The 21,505-nt window shown below is 29.4% G+C and overlaps 1 protein-coding gene across 1 annotated transcript in view; it reads right to left on the reverse strand.

The window, feature by feature from the left end:
- Positions 1–2,576: 2,576 nt before the first annotated feature.
- Positions 2,577–21,505, reverse strand: part of LOC142319657 (uncharacterized) — a 28,990-nt gene continuing 10,061 nt past the window's right edge. Inside the window, exons 2-6 of the mRNA XM_075357201.1 lie at positions 21,335–21,497; positions 16,603–16,656; positions 9,578–9,725; positions 6,473–6,605; positions 2,577–3,589 (exon numbers count right to left, since the gene is read on the reverse strand). Of these exons, the coding sequence (XP_075213316.1) occupies positions 2,681–3,589; positions 6,473–6,605; positions 9,578–9,725; positions 16,603–16,656; positions 21,335–21,497 (1,407 nt within the window). The 3' untranslated portion in view covers positions 2,577–2,680. The remainder of the gene's footprint in view (positions 3,590–6,472; positions 6,606–9,577; positions 9,726–16,602; positions 16,657–21,334; positions 21,498–21,505) is intronic.

Below are 21,505 nucleotides of genomic sequence, written 5' to 3' on the forward strand. Positions count from 1 at the left end.
TTTATAAGTCTATCAAATACTTTAAATTAGCCAGAAGAAGTGTCATTGATTTTCTTTGTAACAGATGACCAGTGGAAGTTCTGGTCAAATCAAATCAGTGGTTTTGCAAAATCAAATTAATGACTATATTCACAAAGGCTACAAACAAATTTTGGAAATTGCTAAAATTTATAGTACTAGTACAAGCAGTAACAATTTCACTTATCTGACAAGCTGAAAACACAAAATGTTAATAATTTCAACTCAAAGTCACAAAGACATCCAAACCTATGCATGTATAGAACTTTAAATGACAGTTTTTAGCAGAAAATAATTTTTCTTTTTTTAGATCACTTAACAATAACTTGTAATGAAACTTAGAATCATTATTTTCAGCTGGAATCTGAACATCAGAAATTAGCCTATGCAGAAAAAATTATACTGAATGTTTAGGTATAATAAAGCCTCAATTTATTGGGATTATTTTGAAGATGAATACACAAAATATAGTATATTGTGACATGTTATAAAATAAAGTGAAACCTCCAATAAGAGGAATCATTCTCTTCAGAAAAGTGAAATTCTTCGGCATGATAAATCTTCATACCGTTCAAAAGACATGAGAAGCATTTTAAAATTGGGTCAGTGTTGCCACAGCCACCTTATGTCCTGATCTTGCACAATTAGATTTTTTGCTGTTCAGTCCTCTGTTTTATGCAGTTCATTCACTGAGATGAACAATTATTTACTACTGGAATAAAAAAGTTCACACAAACATGGAACCACTTCCTAAATCTAGCTGGGGTTATGTTGAAAAGTACTATAAATTTCATTCTCATTGAATAAATTTTTCTACAGTATTTTTTTCAATTATTGAATATCCTTGTATTAAAAGAGTAAGGATTTTTTCTGTAATGATTTTAATACTATATATTGAATAGAAATCAGGCCACAATATTTTTTTATAATTAAATATTACTATATTAAAAATAGTAAGTAGTAAAACAATAGACTCACTTAAAGTTCTGCTATACTAAATAGGAAGTAGAAAACAAAGATACCAGCAGTAATAATATTAACTCTTCATTGAATTTTGCTATATTGGGTAAATGGTGGCTGGCTATATTGATAAATATTTTAATGGTTTTTAAAAACTACTTTGTGGTCGTAATTGAAACCAAAATGAGCTGTGCTGAACAACTTAGGAGAATGGTTCTTTGTTTAATGTTTAGCTTATGGATGGTTTCTTTTGTCATTTTCCATGTTGTTTATTTTAGTGATATAAAGGCTTACAGATCCTTTCAATTATTTTATTACTTCATATTTCCTAAATAGATATTTTTCTTAAAGTTATTTGCTAAGACTATGTTACGGCAGGTGAGCATCTTAAAGCTGATTCGAGCTGGCTTGAACTGCAGTTATTTGATTGTCAGTTTTAACACTGCTATTGTCACTGTTACTATTTTAAGTATATGTTACTACTATCATAAACTGTTGTCAGTTATAAACTGTTCATACTCTAGTGCTACTTTTGTTCTTACCAGTTGTAAAATACCTTATTCGATAGAGTGAAAGCTTATGTGTTCTGGTTCCTTTTTAAAATATTCGCAAAGAGTAGCATGCACAATTGGTTAAAAAGTGGTGCATGAGGTCAGTTTCAGATGCAAAATGAACAAGCAATCAATTATCCACTAGGACTCCGGAGGCAAAACTGATATTCAAAGAATAATAACAAAGTGGTGTAAATACACATCTTACCATAAAATTCTTCATTATTTAAATTTGACAAAGCAACATATCACACATGAAACACTTTACTAAAATGTGTTATGTAGCTTTTACAGAATTAATTGTTACCAGAGGGAGATGGCCTTCACAATCCCAGATTTGTCTAGTTGTGATTTCTTCCTTTGGGGCTATTTGAAGAATAGAATTTATGAACAAAATTCCCAAATTATTGATGAACTAAAGACAAACATTCAACAAACAACAACGGCATTGACAACAATATTTTGAATCAGGTAACATATTACTCAAGCACAAAATGAATTGCTGTGCATGGTGCTAAACTTTGGACATATTTTGTAAAAATATGGTAAATATGTAAACTTTTGCTTATGTAACTTTAAAATAAAAATTTAAATCAATTAAAACATTAATATTTAAACTAGACGTACAAAAAATATTTATTCATATAATGGTCAGAAAAGTCTTGGTCAGAAAGTAAACTTCTCTGATGGATATATTGTCATTTCTAATCATCCATTCCTTACTTTTCTGGCATCCTGAGTATACAGTTGCAGAACTTTGATCAGAGATCCAGTTTTTCTTTGGTGTTATCTGGTGCAGGCTGTTCTTATACTGATTTCGGGACTATTTCTTGCTGTCTACTGACTGCACAATAAGCCTAATGAGTGAAGTGACTACTTGTTAAAGCATTAGTTAATCCCTTAATACTAAGCCATAACAAAATTATACCTGAAGTTTAAAAATAAATACATGACAGTTTATGAGTATACATGTATATATACATACATACTTGGATTTGAATAACGCTATTATTTTAAATTAAAACTATTAAAAAAAATAAAACAAAATGAGTTAAAATCCAAATTTATTATAATAATGGCATACAAATTGATTGGTAATACAACATAACTTTTTTGGTGATTAATATGATTAATACAGTGTTTATAAATGTTTACTCAATATTTGTAGAACTGCATGGAGACTTTTCATCAAAATTTGATTCAACTTTTTTCTCGTATTTTTGTTTATCAGAATTATGTCGTTTTGATTTCTTTCTTTTTTTCTTATGTTTTTTATTGTGCTTGTGCTTTGATTTATGATGTTTACTACTTTGTTCTTTCTTATACTCATCATCATCATCAAAATTGTCTTTGTTATATTTTCTACATTTACCAGAGCATTCAGAACTTTCACAACTTCTTTGGTAATAATAATCTCTTTCTTTTCTAAGCTCCTCATCATGAAATGTATCTCTGGTGCTGCTGTACTGATATCTACTTGAGTGCTCAGAACTATCTCTTTTTCTCTTTTCATGATACTTATAACTGGAATGAGACTTTTGACTGCTGTGTGAATAATCTGTTTCTCTATACTTTTCACACCTAAAATGTTTCTCTTCATTTTCATCATTACGATATCTTTGTGAATAGTCATATGATTCAGATGTTATCCTAGTGCTCCTTTCAGTTTTCCTACTTACAGTGTACGGTTCTTTTCTGTAACTATCACTACTCCAACTATATCTACTTCTATCTCTAATATCATCATAACTATCATCACGTCTTTTTGATTGTCTACTACTATTTCCTCTCAATTTATCATCTCTTTCTTCTTCAAGAATCTTTAAATAACATTTATGAGGATTTCCTTTATAATAATAATTCCAGTCATCCCAATTTCGAACAATTTCTTTTACTGTGCATTTTCTGTTACTATCAGCCTCATCTTTTTCAGTTTTTTCAAGTTCTCCAGTAGAAAATGAATCCTCTGTTTTTAAAAGAGTTTTAATACAATTACTATCCTGCTGATTTAACCACTCTTCATAACCTTCCATTTGACTTTGAATAACTTCTCGTAATATCTGTAAGAAGGAAACGGATAAAAATATTGAGTAAAACAAGTAGCAAAAGCAAAAAAGCATACACATATTGGCATAATATAAGATAACCAATACATTGTATAATTATTTAGCTTCTACTATATATATATATATATTTATATATAGAGAGAGAGAGACTTTATCACCTTTAGATAACAATCTAAATGTATACTAATGCCTCACTGTCAAAAGGATCTGAATTCAAATTAGAAATATATACATATTAAAAACAAAATTACTAAGTAGGTTATTTCTGAGTAAGTTAAGGAATACTGGTAAATATGAACATTTTACATTAACCTAGCACACATAAACTGTTTGTAATGTGAAATTTTCACACACAGTTACACCTATTGATGTTAGTTTACTCATTTTATATCTTTTAGAGAGAAGATGGATATTATCATCTATAATTTATTATTTTTAAATAATAATTATTATTCATTGTACAAGACACAAATAATGTAACTAAACAGGACAGAGTAACAGGTGTGTTATGAAACTTTTAAAAATTATATTAATAAAAAAAAATATACTGTATATAGTAATGCACTTAAATATAACATTAATTTTACACAATTTAAGGTAACAACAACACAGAAAGAAAAACTGTTTTAACTCTCATGGTGTTGGAACGAGTAATCGATTGCTCTAGCTATGCTGTCAAATATGGATTATTATGCAATTTTACCCATTCTATTTTACTTACCAACTCTTTATTTCACTGTACGTCATAAAAATTTGAAAAGATATTTTGATAAAAAATTATTCACACTATAATTTTAAAATGAAATGTTAATTTTTCAAAGATGAGCAACTAGTTTAAAAATTACTATAATTTTGATATTTAAATTAATATTTATAAATAATTTAATATAATAATAATTTATAATAAATATTTGACAAATAAACTATCGTACATATAATGTAATCTTATTCAGAAGTGAGCAGGTAGCTTTCAAGTTTCATGTGGTGTATGCATCTTTTTTCATAAATATTTAACAGAATGTGATATAGCCATGACATTTATTACCATTTCTGAATTTTAATCAATCAACTTGAAATAACTAATCAAACCAAAATTAAAAAATCCCCCATATATTTTAAAACTTACATTAAAAGCTTTTCAGTCGCTCTTAGGAACATTATCAAAGATAAGAGGTGCTCTTTTCAGTCCAGTGTCAACTGTATTACTGATATTTTTTTTTACATCAGGTGGACTTGTATTTATATAGTAATCAATAAACATATTCAGTTTAAATTATGTCTCATCAATTTTGCATATCAAAATTGTATTTTCAGTACTTACTTAATCAATAATACTGACTTGCTTTTGTTTTTTTTTTTTTTTAAAGAAAAACATGGTGTATGTTAGTTCAAAGGCATATAAGCAAAAATATATTTAATATCTAACAAAAGGAGGAGCTTGAAGAGAGAAGGAAGTCAACTTGGCCTGTTACAACAAATTTTAACAAAAATTCTTTAAATTATTAAACATACTCATTTTAAAGCGGCTCAAAATTCATTAATCTGTTGGAAACTTGTATTTCCACATTTGAAACATCATTACAGTTTATTAATGCCATTGTTATCCTCAGTTATGCAGACAACGCCTGATATAAGTTCAAACTTGTAGAATAAAATTTCATGACACAAATGAAATTGAATGTTGTAATTCAATAAAATTCAATTAAAATAATTTTTAAAACAGTGATCGATATTTTATATAATTGGTCTAAACCTTTAAAATTACAACTCTGTCTCATATAATCTGTATAACTTTTATCATCCTCCATGCTCGGATCTCTGTATCAGAACTATTTTTAGATACAAGTTTTTTTTAATTACAATTTATTAACAGCATATATAAAATTACTGAAATTTCTTAACATATTTAAATCATAAATATGTTGGGAAATAATCTGTCTTACTACAAAAAAACTCTCTCACTTCACATACAAAAACAAAAAAATAAATTTTTCAATTAGGTTACCTGAAGTACATCAATCAACAATGTACATATACCATTTCACAGCTTTACGCTTCAATAGTAATTAACATAATAAAATAAAAATTCACAAATTTTTTTTTGTTGTTAAGAAGACTTGACTAATGTTAACTCTCATCACTGGTCAGCAAACATGGCATGAATTTTGCAAGTTACATCTTGTATTAAAATTGTAAGGCATAATCCTAACTGAATCCACTTCATTAGCACTCATGCTGATGAAGTCATAATACACTTCCTCAGCAATCTCTCATGACAGTTAAGCAGCAATCTTCATGAACCATACCATAAGCAAAAATTGCATCAATGTTATTATTGTTTATTGAAGTGAAAGGTTGTCCAGATCTGGGATCTTCATCATTCAATGTTTCACTCATACAGTTTACTCCAAATGCTTGCTAAAGCGTTTCAATGTCTCTCTGAAAGTTTATTTGAGTTTGTAACAAAATTTAACCCATAAATGTTATTTTTAAGATCATTAATTTTCATTCTGTTAAAAATCTGACGAACATGTGTTAGTTCAAACACTAACAAGTGTGACATGCCAAATAGCATTCCGTCTGTAAAACTCGCCACTTATAGGAACAGCATATAAACTGGTTGGCATGCTATTACAAAAGTTCAACCTTTAACAAACCTCATAAATAATTTTGCTACTGTTATAAAAACAATAAGCTCTATATTTAAAAAAAAAGTTTGATAACAGTTTACAGCTTTTTACATGTCTTTATTTTGTTGTAGGACAATAATTGACTTGTTTTAAATATATTAAATAAAATATTAAACAGAAAAACAAATTACTCATATAGTCTCTGCATTCATAATTTATAAAAACTAAAAATTAAAATCTGTATTACCTCAGTCTGTGTTTTCCTGTTTGTATGAACCTTTTTTGATTTATAACGAATCCTACGCCTTTTTGCATCTCTTTCAGCAGCTAACAATTCCTCTAAAGTTTTTGGTTTTGTTTCCTCATTTGTTTTATTAAAACTGTAAAATATTCAATTCATACATAAACGTGAAAAATGTATTAAAAAATATATAAAAAAGAGTTATGCTAAAAAGTTATTGAAATAAGTTCAAAAACAGAAAAATTAAAAAAAACACTTAAAAATTAATTAAAAACTTTAAACTGAATCACAATTTTGATTAAGAAATAATAATCAAATGTAGATTACTACGGATTAGAAAGACATATGTGCAAAGAAAATTTACTAGGAATGTTCACGTCAATCTGAGACTTTTGCTAAACTACAGTGTAAATGTATATATAAAGTACAAGTGTCAGCTATTACTGTGTGGTATGCTGGGATGAAGCAGCCCTTAAATAACAAAAAAAGCCAGTCGTAAAGAATGTGGCATCCAATGTAATGAACGAATATGTGGAACAGCATGTTATAATGAAATCTCCATGAAGGTGAAAAACCTGGTGAGATTAATTGCAACTCCTTGCACAGTAGGTGATGAGACTCTTAGTCGCAGTAAAACATTTGAGTGATGCAAATGTTTTAAAGAAGGCTATTCATCAGTGACTGATGATCCTGGTTGAGGCAGATTGGAGCCACAAAGTTATGGCCTCAGTTTTTTGGGATAAAAACGGCATCATTCACATCAATTTTTTACCCTGTGGAGTCAGTCAGTATAACAGTGAGTACTACTGCAAATTTCTTCAAGAAGGCACAATGCTTGGTATGATGACTAGGCATTCTGTTGCTGCAGGACATGCACAACCGCATACAACCCACCATGACATGCTGACATGTCATGGAACTATGGCTGGGAGTTATTGCCATAGTTCCCGTACAGTCCAGGCCTCGTTCCCAGTGATTTTCACCAGTTTGGAACCTTCAAAGTGTACCTAGATTGCCAGCATCTCAACAGCAGCGATGGTGTGAAGCAGTCAGTCCTATCTTGGTTTTGATGTAATGACAAATCTTTCCACACTGCAGGTAACCAGGCGCTAGTGAAATGCTGACATATATGTATAAATGTAGCAGGGAATTACATCGAGAAATAAAAGTATTTTTTACTATCATAAGTGTGTTCTACATTTATCAAAAATTAACAGTCCTGGGTTGACCTGAATGCCTCTCATATTAGAAAATGCAAATTTTTGTCTATAACAACTTTAACACTAGCAGTTTTGTGACTAATAGATCTTATTCATTTTAAAAAGAAGTATAACTATTTTTGAAATGGACACACTATAGTAGAGTAACCATTGCACAGCTAGGCTGTCAACAAGCCAAAATTCAAGTTTCACTAACAATATGTACAGTTTGATAATGGAAAATCATCAGCTGACCCTTTGAAAAATTGCAAGTAGTGGGATTAGCACATGTTCTGTATACATAATCTTAATGGACTATCTGGGCATGCATAAAGTACCTGCAAAATTTGTCGAAAGCTGCTTTCACTGTAACAGAAAGCTAAAAAAAGATGCTTTAACACTGTGCAGGACATGCAGGAATATTCAATGGTAATCATAATTTTCTTAAGATCATGATAACCAGTGATGAATATTGGGTGTATGGATATGATGCAAAAACTCAGTCATCAAAATAGGAGTCACAATCCCTAAGACAAAGCAGACAAGATAAAAAAGCACAGTAAAAGTGATGCTGTTTTTTTCCATGCTATTTGGGTGGCATGAATACATACCAGAAGGCTAAACTATCATAAAAAATAATATCTATAGGTTTCGTATTTTCTTTCTGATGAAGTTTAGCTCAAGGCCAGCCCTAGAAGAATCTCATACGCTGCAGCTGGATGACGATTATGCATTGGCCCAATCCAGGATTTCTTGGTCAAGCACAGAATCCCTCAGGTTCATCAAGCTCCCTCATTCACCAGACATGGCTCTTTGTGATTTCTGGTGTTCCCAAATTGAAGATGCCATTGAAAGAATCCCAGTTTGAAAACCACAAGAAACATCACAACCATAATGACAAACACTTCAGCAAACCTGGTAGTCCTCAAAAGAGAAATATAACAAATGTTTCCAGCAATGAAAGGCACTCTCAGTTAAGTGTGTAGTCATGAAGGGAGTTCTTTAATTGAAATCTATGAAATAAGCTTTATTATTCTCATGACCTACGGTCAGATACTTTCTGAGCAGAATGTTTCAAGACATTTCAGCCATACTTTATAAGGACATTTCCCACATCAAAATAAATAAGTTGACGTAAACATAGGTCTCGAAACACTTGTGCTTCAAGTTGCAGCTAGTGAAAGTTTCACCCAAATTTCTACACTTAAAGTCAAATAACCGTATACTAAAACTCTACAGATAAAAGTTATTGAGAAAAATTGTTTTTATGTGCAATGCGCAATATAAAATTGAAAAAAAACTAGTCACAGTATTCTAAATCTCCAATAGACTCTAAAAAAAACTGTAAAACTCAAAGAATTGGGAGTCAAAAAGTAAATTTATTAATGACTGGTGTAAATTTACTACGCTGAATTGTCAATAATCAAATTAAAACTTGTAAGACAAGATTTGTAGAGAATTTAATTCTGAGAAAACTGATGGAAAAAAGTTAATAAAAACTAAATCAAATTTAAAAAATTCATTTATGTTAAAAATGAAACACTGAAAATGTTGATATCCTGCATTTACAAATGAGAAATTTGTAAAGCAAGCAGGTAGGTCTGCTTCTTATACCCCACTAGGAGAGTGAACACCTACTGATTATTTTTTTAAATCTGATCCTTTACCCTAATACTGTAATATTAGTCATGAATTTGCTAATTAAATAAATTTTATTTAGATAGAGCTATTTATGAAAATAAATTACACTATATGAATATTGTACAAAATCATGGAGTGTGTGGTATTAGGTCTATTCCTAATTTCTTACAATCCTCAGAGTTGTTTCTTTCTATAAAGCAAAATATTTTCAAACATGGCAGGTACTGATGTTATATATATATATATATATATATATATATAAAATACTTACGATAAATTTGAACCGCTCTGAATAGCTTCTCCGTGGCATGTAGTGTTCTTTACTACATAATCATACATCATACACCGTTCTCCAACAGTAAAATCAGAAAATAAACGATCTGAAGTTTGTGGAATTGGCTTCCTTTCTAAACATTTTCCTAGTTAAAAATAAAAACAACTGTTATACACCAGAAAATTGTTCTATATACCATTCTATTAATTGTTTTCTCAGTGCAAGCAGGTAAGAAATCCGCAGCACAAAATCAAGCTAGGAAAAAAGTGAATTTGGTTTTCATATTAATCTCATAATTTGATATATATATATATATATATATATAAATATAAATATATCAGAAGCGATAGAACAATATCTTGCAGCAGATATATGGAATGGTATTAGGTTATATCCATTTAAATAACCACAAATGTTACTGAAAACAAAAAAAAATTATTAATATAATAAATTGTTTCCATTAATACAAAATAATAAAAAGTATTTTCATAATTTTTAATAATTCTTAAGCCAAGACATTAATAAGCAACTGAGTTCACTTATTATAAACCTTTACAGCATTTAGTTTTCATTAACTACAACAAAAATATATTCATTACAAATATAATATATATATATATATATATATATATACATACATATACATATATATATATATATATATATACATATGAAAAGAATAAGTTAACTGACCTCAAAAGATCATTTGTTAAGGATTCATATTAAGGTTATTCAATGCTGTTAAAACCAAAATATACGAGGGTTATTTTTTTTTCAAGGTCCGATTGGTCGCGAAATAAAAACCTGCGAAAAAATCGGATGTACCTTTGCGCATATGTGTTGCGCAGCATCTCTAGTGTGGCCTTCAATCATGCCACGTCACTTTGTTTAGTTCTGAATACGCAACTAGCATGTAAACATGTCTACAACAATAGTATCTCCCGCCAAGTGTGAAGTGCGTGCGGTAATTTGATTTCTTCAGGCTGGGGGGTGTAATGCAGCTGAAATTCATCGACGAATAAGTAATGTGTACAGTGAAACTTCAATGAGTGACAGCAAAGTGTGACAATGGTGCAGGAACTTTGAAGCAGGACGTACAAATGTTCATGATGCAGGCGGTCAGGGAAGGAAGCGAGTGTCAACCGATGATCTCGTTGAGTGAGTGGATGAGGCAATTCGAGAAAATCATCGGTTCGTAACCGCACTTGGCTCCATCCGATTTTCACCTCTTTGCTCACATGAAACGCTGGCTAGGAGAACAACATTTTGGCACAGACATCGAGCTGCAGACCACAGTAGAAACATGGCTGAAAACACAGGTGGCGGCTCCATTCTATGATGAGGGTATTGGAAAGTTGGTAGCATGCTACAACAAATGTCTAAATCGGAGTGGCGACTATGTAGTGAAATAGCGTAACTATGTAAGTATTTGTTACAAATAAAAAATTTTCACTGTGGTTTTAATTTCGTGACCGATCGGACCTTGAAAAAAAAAATAACCCTCGTACTATTATACTGTGCCTAGGTTTCCAAAATAAAAAAAATTTCAACTAGAAACTACAATATCTATTTCTACAATATAAATAACTAGATGTATTTCATTTTTATTTTACAAAATAGATAAAAGTTTTACCAATTATTCCATCATATATAAAATATTACACGTGACAAAAGCAGAAACTTATTTTTTAATATGTTTGTTTTTTTCATACAAGTTGTAAAATTGCACATAGTCAAAGAATATGGAGCTACTGGAAACTTTAATGACAGAAAGGAAATGTAAAACTCCATTTAACAACACAGTGCAAAAATAAATTAAACAAACATTAGAAATTATAAAAGAAAAAAAAATTGGCTGCAATTTTAAGTCTGATTATCTGAAAACATTCTGAAGGAATTTTAAATAATTACAGACAGAAACTCTTATGTTTTTATTTAAAGAAAATCAATTTTATAATATTTTGAAAAACAATTAATAATTGTATTAATAGATCAGCAAAAACATCAATGCAAGTAATTTTACTGACTCCAAGGATCTAAAACATTTATATCAACTTTTTAACTGAAACTTATTTTTATTTTTTTCTTTACTTATTATCTTTTTTTAAAACTTTTTATCTTACTTATTTTTAATTTTAATTTTACATATAAAAATAAATTTTAGATATAATTTTATCTAAGCATAGAAAGATTATATTAAACCTAAATAATATACTGCAGGTCTAATTGAACAGTTTATAATTCTGTTTAATACTTCCAAAAACTCATTAATGGGAAATGTATAAACCCTTTAGGAATTGTTTACATATTTTGAAGTGGCTTTAATTTCTGGAATAGCAACCTTTATAACAGCATAACTTTGATAGAGGTTACATAGATAGAAGTTATGATAGAAGTACTAATTGATTAATATGTTGCTCTCATCCTGAATAATTCTGCACAGAATGAACATAGCGTGCTTCCTGGAGAGAACCTTGATGAGTTATCCTCTAGTTGGAGTGGTTTGTATTGACTGTGGCTCCTCTAAATGTAGATCATCCTTTAGGAATCCTGTGCTTAACCCTCTACCTTTGATTCTCTCTTCCCAAATTTTTGGTTTTGTAGGTATAAGTTGACAGTTACTAGTTTCATGCTAGGGTTGCTAGGACCTTTAGAGCCAATGAATTATTCTCAGAGGATATACAGGCACCATAAAAGTAGTGCCTTTTCCTGTTTGGTGGCTTTATAATAAGCCTTTATGTATAAAGTTCTAATCAGATAATGCCAGATTCTTATACCCTCCAAAAATACTAAACACACAGTAAAATAAACTAACATATTGGTCATCGTAAAATAAAGCTTATTTGTTAATATGATTAATTCACCAAATAAGCTTGAAAGCGTGAATAAGGTATGGGATAATTGTGACATATTACAGATGCCTAGCTGGGATTTCAGCAGCAAATCTCTACGTAAAAGGAACATACCACTAGAGATCAGTCTAATAAATTTAAAAAAATATTGTGCATGAACATCAAAGCCAAAGGATATTTAATTAGTGAAGTGTTTTTTTTTGTTTTTCAACACTTCTTGTATAAATAATTTTTAAATAATTACAACCTTGTACCATGATTCTAAATAAAAATTTTTGTCCAATAATCTAATTATTTATTTTACAAACAGACTTCTCTGTAATAGAATCCACACCTGTAAAATTCTGTGTTGCCTTCCATTATAATGCAATTAATCTTTCTGTATATTATACTACCTGTAAACTAACACAAGTAACCAACTGTAAGGAAAATAATAGCTAAAACAAAATACTAAACTCAAGAATTAATAAATTGTTTTCTTAATTTTTAAAATAAAAATATTAGTCAAAGAACAGAAAGTTCCAGATCTGCAGCAGTTGGTTGTACAGTCCGGTCTTACTTATTCGACCAACCTTAACATACTGTTACATGAATAAATGTTTGAAAAAAAATACAAATTTATTTTAATAAATCTTTAACTTTTAAAATTGTTTGTAGAAATAAAAGGTTAGTAATTAAGCTTCTCCACTTGCATACACGCATACACACATATACCCAACAGTTACTCATTCTTAAATATAAGTGAAATTTTTTTTAATTTTTTTCAGAAGTGAAGATGTATTTTACTTCTTTTGCACTATTATTTATCTTACATTAATCTGTAAAAAAGAAACAGAAAGTAGCGATATATATATATATATATATATATATATATAATTTTTTTTAAATTTAAAGATCATGCTTTTTACTATTTTATTGATTTTCTTTAACTCAAAATGGTTTATTTCATGTTTGTCCTCAAATCTTACATCTTTAATTCTATGAATGACGTATTCTAAAAACAAGAAGACTATTATTAACATAATCTTTGCATTTCAGCAACTTTAGAATGCTTGATTTGAAATGCTAATATCAACTCTAATACTATATATGACTCTTACAGTCTTTTTCATGGGTTCCTTGCAACATTTTCAAAGTTTCTTTAACATTTTGCTAAATTTAAAATAAGATTCTAATTATACATACTGCTTTTCAACAATCTTCATTATATCAGAAAACTGTAGCAGGAATGAATCTTATTTACATTTATAGTCTAGAAATGACACAAAGTGAAATGTCAAACACAACACTGCTTCTAAAGAATCCCTCTATGCAGCAAACTAACATAATTTTGATTAAAATGCAAGATCTTTTAAGATAAGTATTTGTGTCAGATTATTATAAAAATAGCCATATATATAAATGAGGTTAATGAAGATATTATTAAATCTAAATGCAATAGCAGTTACCTACTCTGAAAGGATTTATAAAATTTTTTATTGCCTAGAGTAGTAATTAAACTATTCTAGGCAATAAAATTAAAAAGTAATAAAAATGCCATCAGTTTCTGATATATTACAATACTGAGAAGGAAAAAGACTAATGTAGATGAAATAACATTTGTTTGCTACCATATAAACTTAGAGAAGCGTCCTTCTTTATGCTTACTTCCCCTTTTAAACACATCAAGAGTGTCTTCACGCAAATCAAATTTTTTATATTACATTATGGTATATCTAAATGTCATTATGGTAAAAAAATGTCATACAAGACAACTTGACTGTCCTAAAATCCATGAATATAATAAAAAATTATACTCTGAATTAAAATCAAAAGATACACCTAACACGCAAGACATAACAGATCATTCATACAAACAAAACCTAAAAAATAAAAATTATAATAATCTTTTAAACCTCATTAAGAAAAAAAATTATCAATAGAATATGTTCTGAATAAACAAAATGCTACAAAAAGGATATGGCAGTAAAAGGATATTATTTTTCGAGTTCAGCTTGAGTATTTCTGCTGAAAAAGATTCATGTAATAAATAATAAATACAACATAATAATAATTAAAAACTAAAATAATTAACAGAAGTTAGGGTAGAACAAAATAATAAAAGTAATACCACAGTAACAGTTTATGCCCCAAAACAAAATAATTATTAAGAAAAAATATCACATTCAAATTATCTTACAGAGATCACAACACATTATCACTTTTAATACTTAAGGTTAAGAGAAATTAATGTTTCATTGCGATCATGAATGGGGTGACTTAATGTGATTATATTTTTATTTAACTGTTGATATTACCTTAATAAAATAATGTAACAATTAATCATTAATATTATATTATTTATCACTTATGAGATAATGATGTATGATATTTCTGACAGCCTACATTGCATAAATATTTTATTCAAAATGCAGTAAATAGCAGAGCTCTGACACTGTAATTATAACAATATTCATTAAATCAGAAAATTATTTAACCCTATTACTGGCTTCCAGTCTGCCAACTAAGTATGATATAAAGATCATTTTAATCAGAGAGCAAATCAAAAGCTATATTACATATGATGCATAAAAATATGACTCGGTAAATTTTCAACACGGACAGAAACTCCTGCACACTGGTTAATATGTTGACTACTTACAAAATTAAATCTCTGAGTTTATAAGACAGAGAAAAAGGCTCCACCTTTAATATTTCAACAGATCCAGCTGCAATAAAAGACGACAAGATTAAACAGAAGTGATTTGTCATTTATTATGATAGATGGAGAATGTATTATACTATAAAACCTGAAACAGCTGGGTTATTATATTTTAAAATCAACCATAGACATACTTTGTGGATTCAAAGAATAGTGAATATATGCAGAATTAAATTCTTTTTTAAGGAAGTGCAAAATTGGAGAAAAAATAAAAATAACAGAGATAATAATAAGTCAGGAACCATTTGGATTTGTATTTAGCAAAGCAGCTGTGCAATACATTTTATAGAGATCCTTGTGCTATTAAGGATTGGCAGTTAAAACACAAATAAGTAATGTAAGTAAATAACAGAAAAAATTCACCTACACTTATAACTTACAGAAGCAGTCAAGTTATGCACTTAAAGAAATAAGAAGTGACCCCCAAACTATTAATGCATAACTTCCTCCCAACATAACAGGTTATAATTCCCTTTTTTTACTTCTCATGCTTAACTTTGAATTGTTTTGAAAACTATAATAAAATACATTTCTCACATCTAATACGACAACCTCCTTGTAGGCTTAGAAAAATATTACTAAGTGTGCCTGTGTCTTAATACGAGTTAAATCTGTTTGTCCTCAGGATGTCGTATAGACAACAATGAACAACTTAAGTCTTCTAGTGAATTGGTTTTGAATTATTTTATTCTATTTTACATATTTATATATATTTACACTAGCTGTAATACATTTGATTAATCTACAATAATATCTTTCATTAAAATAACATGATAAAAAACAACAAAAAACATAAGAAAATAGTATTTTTTTTCAATATAGTACAATACAAACAACTGTTCCAGTGAAAGAAATTTGATAACAAACTCTTGGTAAAGTTGTGTTTTTTTTAATATATACATAAAATGTTAAATACAAGGTTGCTTAAGAAACATCATTATAAAGGGCAATGAAAAACAAAAATTTTGACATAAAAAAAGATCAAGCTATGACAGTACAAACTAAAATGACAACCATTTAATATCTTTCAAAGTTGGTTTCAAAAGTGGTCGACACTATCTCTTAGGTGACTGCCTCAATAGTGAAACAATAAAGTTTAGCAAATGCTTCTACATCAAAACAATATTTTTTTTTTGTATGGGACCAAAACACCAAGGGCAAATAAAGAATTTTAAACGAAAGGGTAGAGTTGTGGCATATCATTTTAAAGACATTGAAAACAAAAATTTTGATGCAAAAACTTCAAGTTATGATAATAACCAAAATGGTAAGTATTTAACATTTTTTATTGCTAATTTCAAAAGTGGACAACAGTATACCTCAAGTAGAGGTGCACTGTGATCAAGTGTTACCAATACTGAAAGTGGCATTGAGTATTTTTAATACAAAATATTAGTTCAATTTACTGCTGTAATGTTTCACATATTAATATATATTGAAGTAAAAAAAGCTGAATTAAAACTAATTACCTGATACACTACTGATATCTGTTTTCCTCAGAACTTTCTCTTGCATATCCTCATCTGAAAATAATTACATAATTTCAATGCATGTTATTATTATAACTTGTACTAAATCTTGTTTTCTTTCAATAAACAGAATAGAATACATAAAAATTAGTCAACTTAATACAAAGAAAGAGCTAAATGGTTGTTAAGTAAATCTGTTAAGCAGAAAATGTTTTTTTTCTTCAGTCATTTGACTGGTCTGATGCAGCTCTCCAAGATTCCTTAACTAGTGCCAGTCGTTAATTTTGGTATACCCCCTACATCCTACATCCCTAACAATTTGTTTTACATATTCCAAACGTTGTCTGCCTGCACAATTTTTCCCTTCTATCTGTCCTTCCAATATTAAAACGACTATTCCAGGATGTCTTAATATGTGGCCTACAAGTCTGTCCCTACTTTTATCTATATTTTTCCAAATGCTTCTTTCTTCATAAATTTGCCGCAACACCTCTTCATGTGTCACTTTATCCACCCATCTGATTTTTAACTTTATCCTATAGCACCATATTTCAAAGGCTTCTAATATTATCTTCTCAGGTACTCCGATCGTCCAAGTTTCACTTCCATATAAAGTTACGTTCCAAACATATACTTTCAGAAATGTTTTCCTGAAGTTTAAATTAATTTTTGATGTAAGCAAAAATATTTCTGACTGAAAGCTCATTTCACTTGTGCTATTCGGAATTTTATATCGCTCCTGCTTCGTCCATCTTTAGTAATTCTACATCCCAAATAACAAAATTCTTCTACCTCCATAATGTTATTTCTCTTCCTATTTTTATATTCAGTGATCCATCTACATTATTTCTACTTTTATTTTGTTGGTTGTAAGGCTGGTTGTTTGTTGTAACGAGTTGCTTATTTGGATATGCTGCATTCATGGCTGTTTCCTCAACTGCAAGATGGACCAGAGAATTCATTGGCAAGAAGATGGTGTGCTTCCTCACCGGTATAACTCTGTACTGGATTGGATTGATTGATTGATGTTTTTCTCAATCGCAGTCAGCATAGATCTAATGACAAAACTTGTTTACAGTACCCTCCAAGGTCACCTGATCTGACTCCACGTGATTTTTTTCTTGTGAGGTTTTATAAAGTATCTTGTTTATACACCTCTGTTACCTACTGAACTACTGAATTTGAGACATAGGATTGAAGCAGCTGTTGTTTCTATTCCTTCAGACATGCCGGTTAAAGAATGAGATAAACATTTCTAATGGTTGGATGTGTGCCACATGACAAAAGGTGTTCTTGAACACTTGTAAAGAAATACTATAAGTCAAAGTTATGATATATTGAATAGATTAAAACCCCCTGATATTCTTTTTTATAAACTGCAATGATAAATTTATTATACTGACTTAATTATTTTTATTTTTGTGTAAGAAGTTTCTTTACTCTAGTACCTAACTTCCAAGAACAAGTGTAAGTATCATATTTAAAATTGACACATAACATGGGAGTTGATATTTTATTCATCTAAGTTAAACAATCTTTTTTCAATAAGAAAGATGGGTTTGCTTTTCGGTTTTTGTTTATTTCTATTTTTAAAAGTAGAAATTTATATCTACAGAAATCATAAGAAACTATCTTAGATAAGTTTTGAATCATATATTAATACTAAAATTTATATTTTAGAATTAAATCTATCTAAGGAAAAAATAAAACAAAAATAATAATGAACTGAATAAAACATCAATAAGACACTTGCTAAATTTATCGCATAAAATCCCATTGTATCAAAAAACATTAGTTCTGACATTTATTCTCATTATGCCAGACAACCTTATAAATCAAGCTTTCAACAAATATGTATTTTACATAAATTATGACATCAATACCATGTTGGTTAACATTGCCAGGTATCTATTCAATATTCTTGAATGGGTTTGTATTGGTTCAAAAGAAGATAAGAAAGATAATAATATATAAGATAATACAAGAAAATAAATAGAGCCAATGGCAGCAGCTGTGACAGAAAGAATATCAATGTTATATTTTTTCAAATAAAGTTCATGTATCAAATGGCAAGCAGGAGATTGCATTGAATGATAAGGATTTCCAAACCACATGATTAAGGGTTTCAGCCTCCTGACTGGCACACACATGACACCCTTCTGAGTCTATAAACATGCTTAAATGCTTAACAGTTTTTTTTATAAATTTTTAAGCAGCTAATTGGAGCTATGAAACAAGGTACACATTATCAAAGTTCTTTTTAAGCTCTAGGTAAGTAGAAGAAAAAAGTAAATTAGAACAAGATATGGATTTGACCAAAATTCAGCATTATTAAGCAGTATTAAGTGATAAAATAATGAACTCTCATACAGCCTCTTATGTATATAAATTATTTGGTAGATATTGTTATGCATGTGGCGAGTTCACTGTAAAATCTTATAAGAAAAACATTACACCTTTCATTGAAAAAAGCTTATAAATTGTACTTCTGACAGTAAAATTGGTGATCAGGGTAAGTCGTGAGCTCCTCATATAAAATGTAGTAACTATGCGGTCAACTTAAGAGGATGGCTAAAAGGCACAGAAAAGACCCTATGGTATGGTGTGAACCAAAACATCATCTTGACTGATTGTTATTTTTGTTTAACTAATGAATCTGGAATTTCTAAGAAGTCTAAACATACTGTATTCTATCTTTCATTGATACCTATACACAGACCTGTATCCCACAAAGAGTCCATTCCTTTTCCCAAGATTCCTGAAAACTTGTTTTGTGAAAAAGGAATGAAGAAGCTGACATTATGGAAGAAGATAATCATGATTCTGATTTTGGATTACAATCCAATGAGCTAGATCTTATAACAAAGATGAGCCAAATGACTTGGAAAGAAATTTAAATCTGTCAAAAAATCAAGCTGAACTTTTAAGCTCATAAATGTAAAGTTGTAATTTACTTAAAAAAACTATTCAAAAATCTCTAACTATATCTCAATAAAGATTCTTCTGAATACTTTTCTGAAAAAAATTACTTAGTTTATTGTACAAATATTGATAAGCTTATGTTACAATCAGGGTGAGCTCATGAGCCTGAAGAGTGGTGCCTTTTCAGATTCTTCCAAGTATAGCTTAAAGGTATTTACATACTATTTTGTACCAATCTGTGACAGAATTAATATGAAAGAAACATATGATACTATGAAAATTATTATTGAAAAAGTAAATTATAAAAAGCAGAGTTGGAACATATGTGAAGATTTCAAGGTGATAGCTCTTTTAGGCATGCAGTTAGGATATAAAAATACTGTTACTTTATTTGTGAATGGGATAGCAGAGCTAGAGATCAACATTGTGTAGTAAAAGAGTAAAGGAAATGTAAGAACTTAATTCCTGCGAAAAAAAAGTTCAACTCTGCTGACTGATGTAGACAGCGTTACTCTCTTAGACAATTCTGTTTAGACAGTGTTTAAAGATGCTTGTGAAAATTGTCTAGGTATTCATAAATCACAAAATTACCAGGATGTTGCAGAAAAACTGACAAATTCATCCAGAGCTAAATGTCCACTTCCTGAATTCACATATGGATTTCTTCCCGCCAAACCTTGGGAAAGTAAATGATGACATGGTGAATGTTTCCACAAAAATATTTCATAATTGTAAAAACTGTTACTAAGGCAAATGGAGTGTTATTATGATAGCTGATTACTATTAGACTTTATTCAAGATGTTACTTGAGGGTACCTACAAAAGGAGAGCATCTGCTAAGAAGTTTTAATGCAAGTATGAGACAGCCCATAACATTAGTTCTATTAAATTTTATAGACCTTTAATATGCCACTTCTATTAAACTAAGGGCGACAGAAATATTATATTAAAAGATCTGTGATCTACAGAAAAAAGACACAATGCATAGAAAGGTATCACACTTAAGAGAAACATTAAAAAGTTTTATTTTGTATACCAGTATAATTACAGAACTGGGTTCAAGGCTGGGAAGCAACCAGTTATACACTTCAAATAATTGCTACTGCTCCTCTGATCATGAAAACCATTATACTCTGGTCAAATACTGGAAAGCATGCAATATTTCGATCATTGAAGTCCACTTCTAACATAGACTGCAATTCTTCGTCTGTTCTTAATATTTGCCACACTGATTTTTCCGGAGCTTCGGCATTTTTTTCTCAGGCCATAGTCAGCAGAATAGTCAACAGTGTTTATCAGTCTCTTCTTTCAGAAACTAATGCACTCTATTTATTATTTTCTCTTCTCGTGACTATTCAGATCTTTACTTTCAAGCTTTAATTTAATAGCAAGATTTTGCATCGGAAAGAAATATTGGAAATCTTAAATGAAGACATTTCATCTTTATACAAATTTAAAAAAACCTGAATTCTCTCAATAGATATAAAAATAAAAAAAACTACAAATCACTTAGAGAGCCACTAAAACTGAAATTAATTTATCTAATTTAGTAATCACTTCAGTTAACAGGTGATCTTAACTGGACTATAAACATATGAAAACTAAAACAGAAGTTGAAAATTTAAAATAATTCAGATTACACATTTGTTATTACTCTTCAATCTAATTATGAAAAGTATCTAATTAACCACTGTATAACATTACAAACATGGAACATAATAACTGTTAAAGGTATAATAAATTATTCTATATAACACATAAAATACTATAAAGGTCAGTAATGTGTCCGATAAGAATAATTATTTATTACCAATTACGATGACATTTGGTCCTGGTTCAGCAGCAGGTGGCAAAAAAACATCATTATCATTGTAACCATTTTTCTGAAGTGAACACTTGGAAATATGTTTATCAATATTTTTTTCAAGAATTCTATGACTGCTGTAAAATGGACATGTTAATAATCGATCATTCTGAAAAG

The sequence above is a fragment of the Lycorma delicatula genome, chromosome 2, assembly GCF_047948215.1.
Source record: "Lycorma delicatula isolate Av1 chromosome 2, ASM4794821v1, whole genome shotgun sequence".
NCBI classification, from domain to species: Eukaryota; Metazoa; Arthropoda; class Insecta; order Hemiptera; family Fulgoridae; genus Lycorma; species Lycorma delicatula.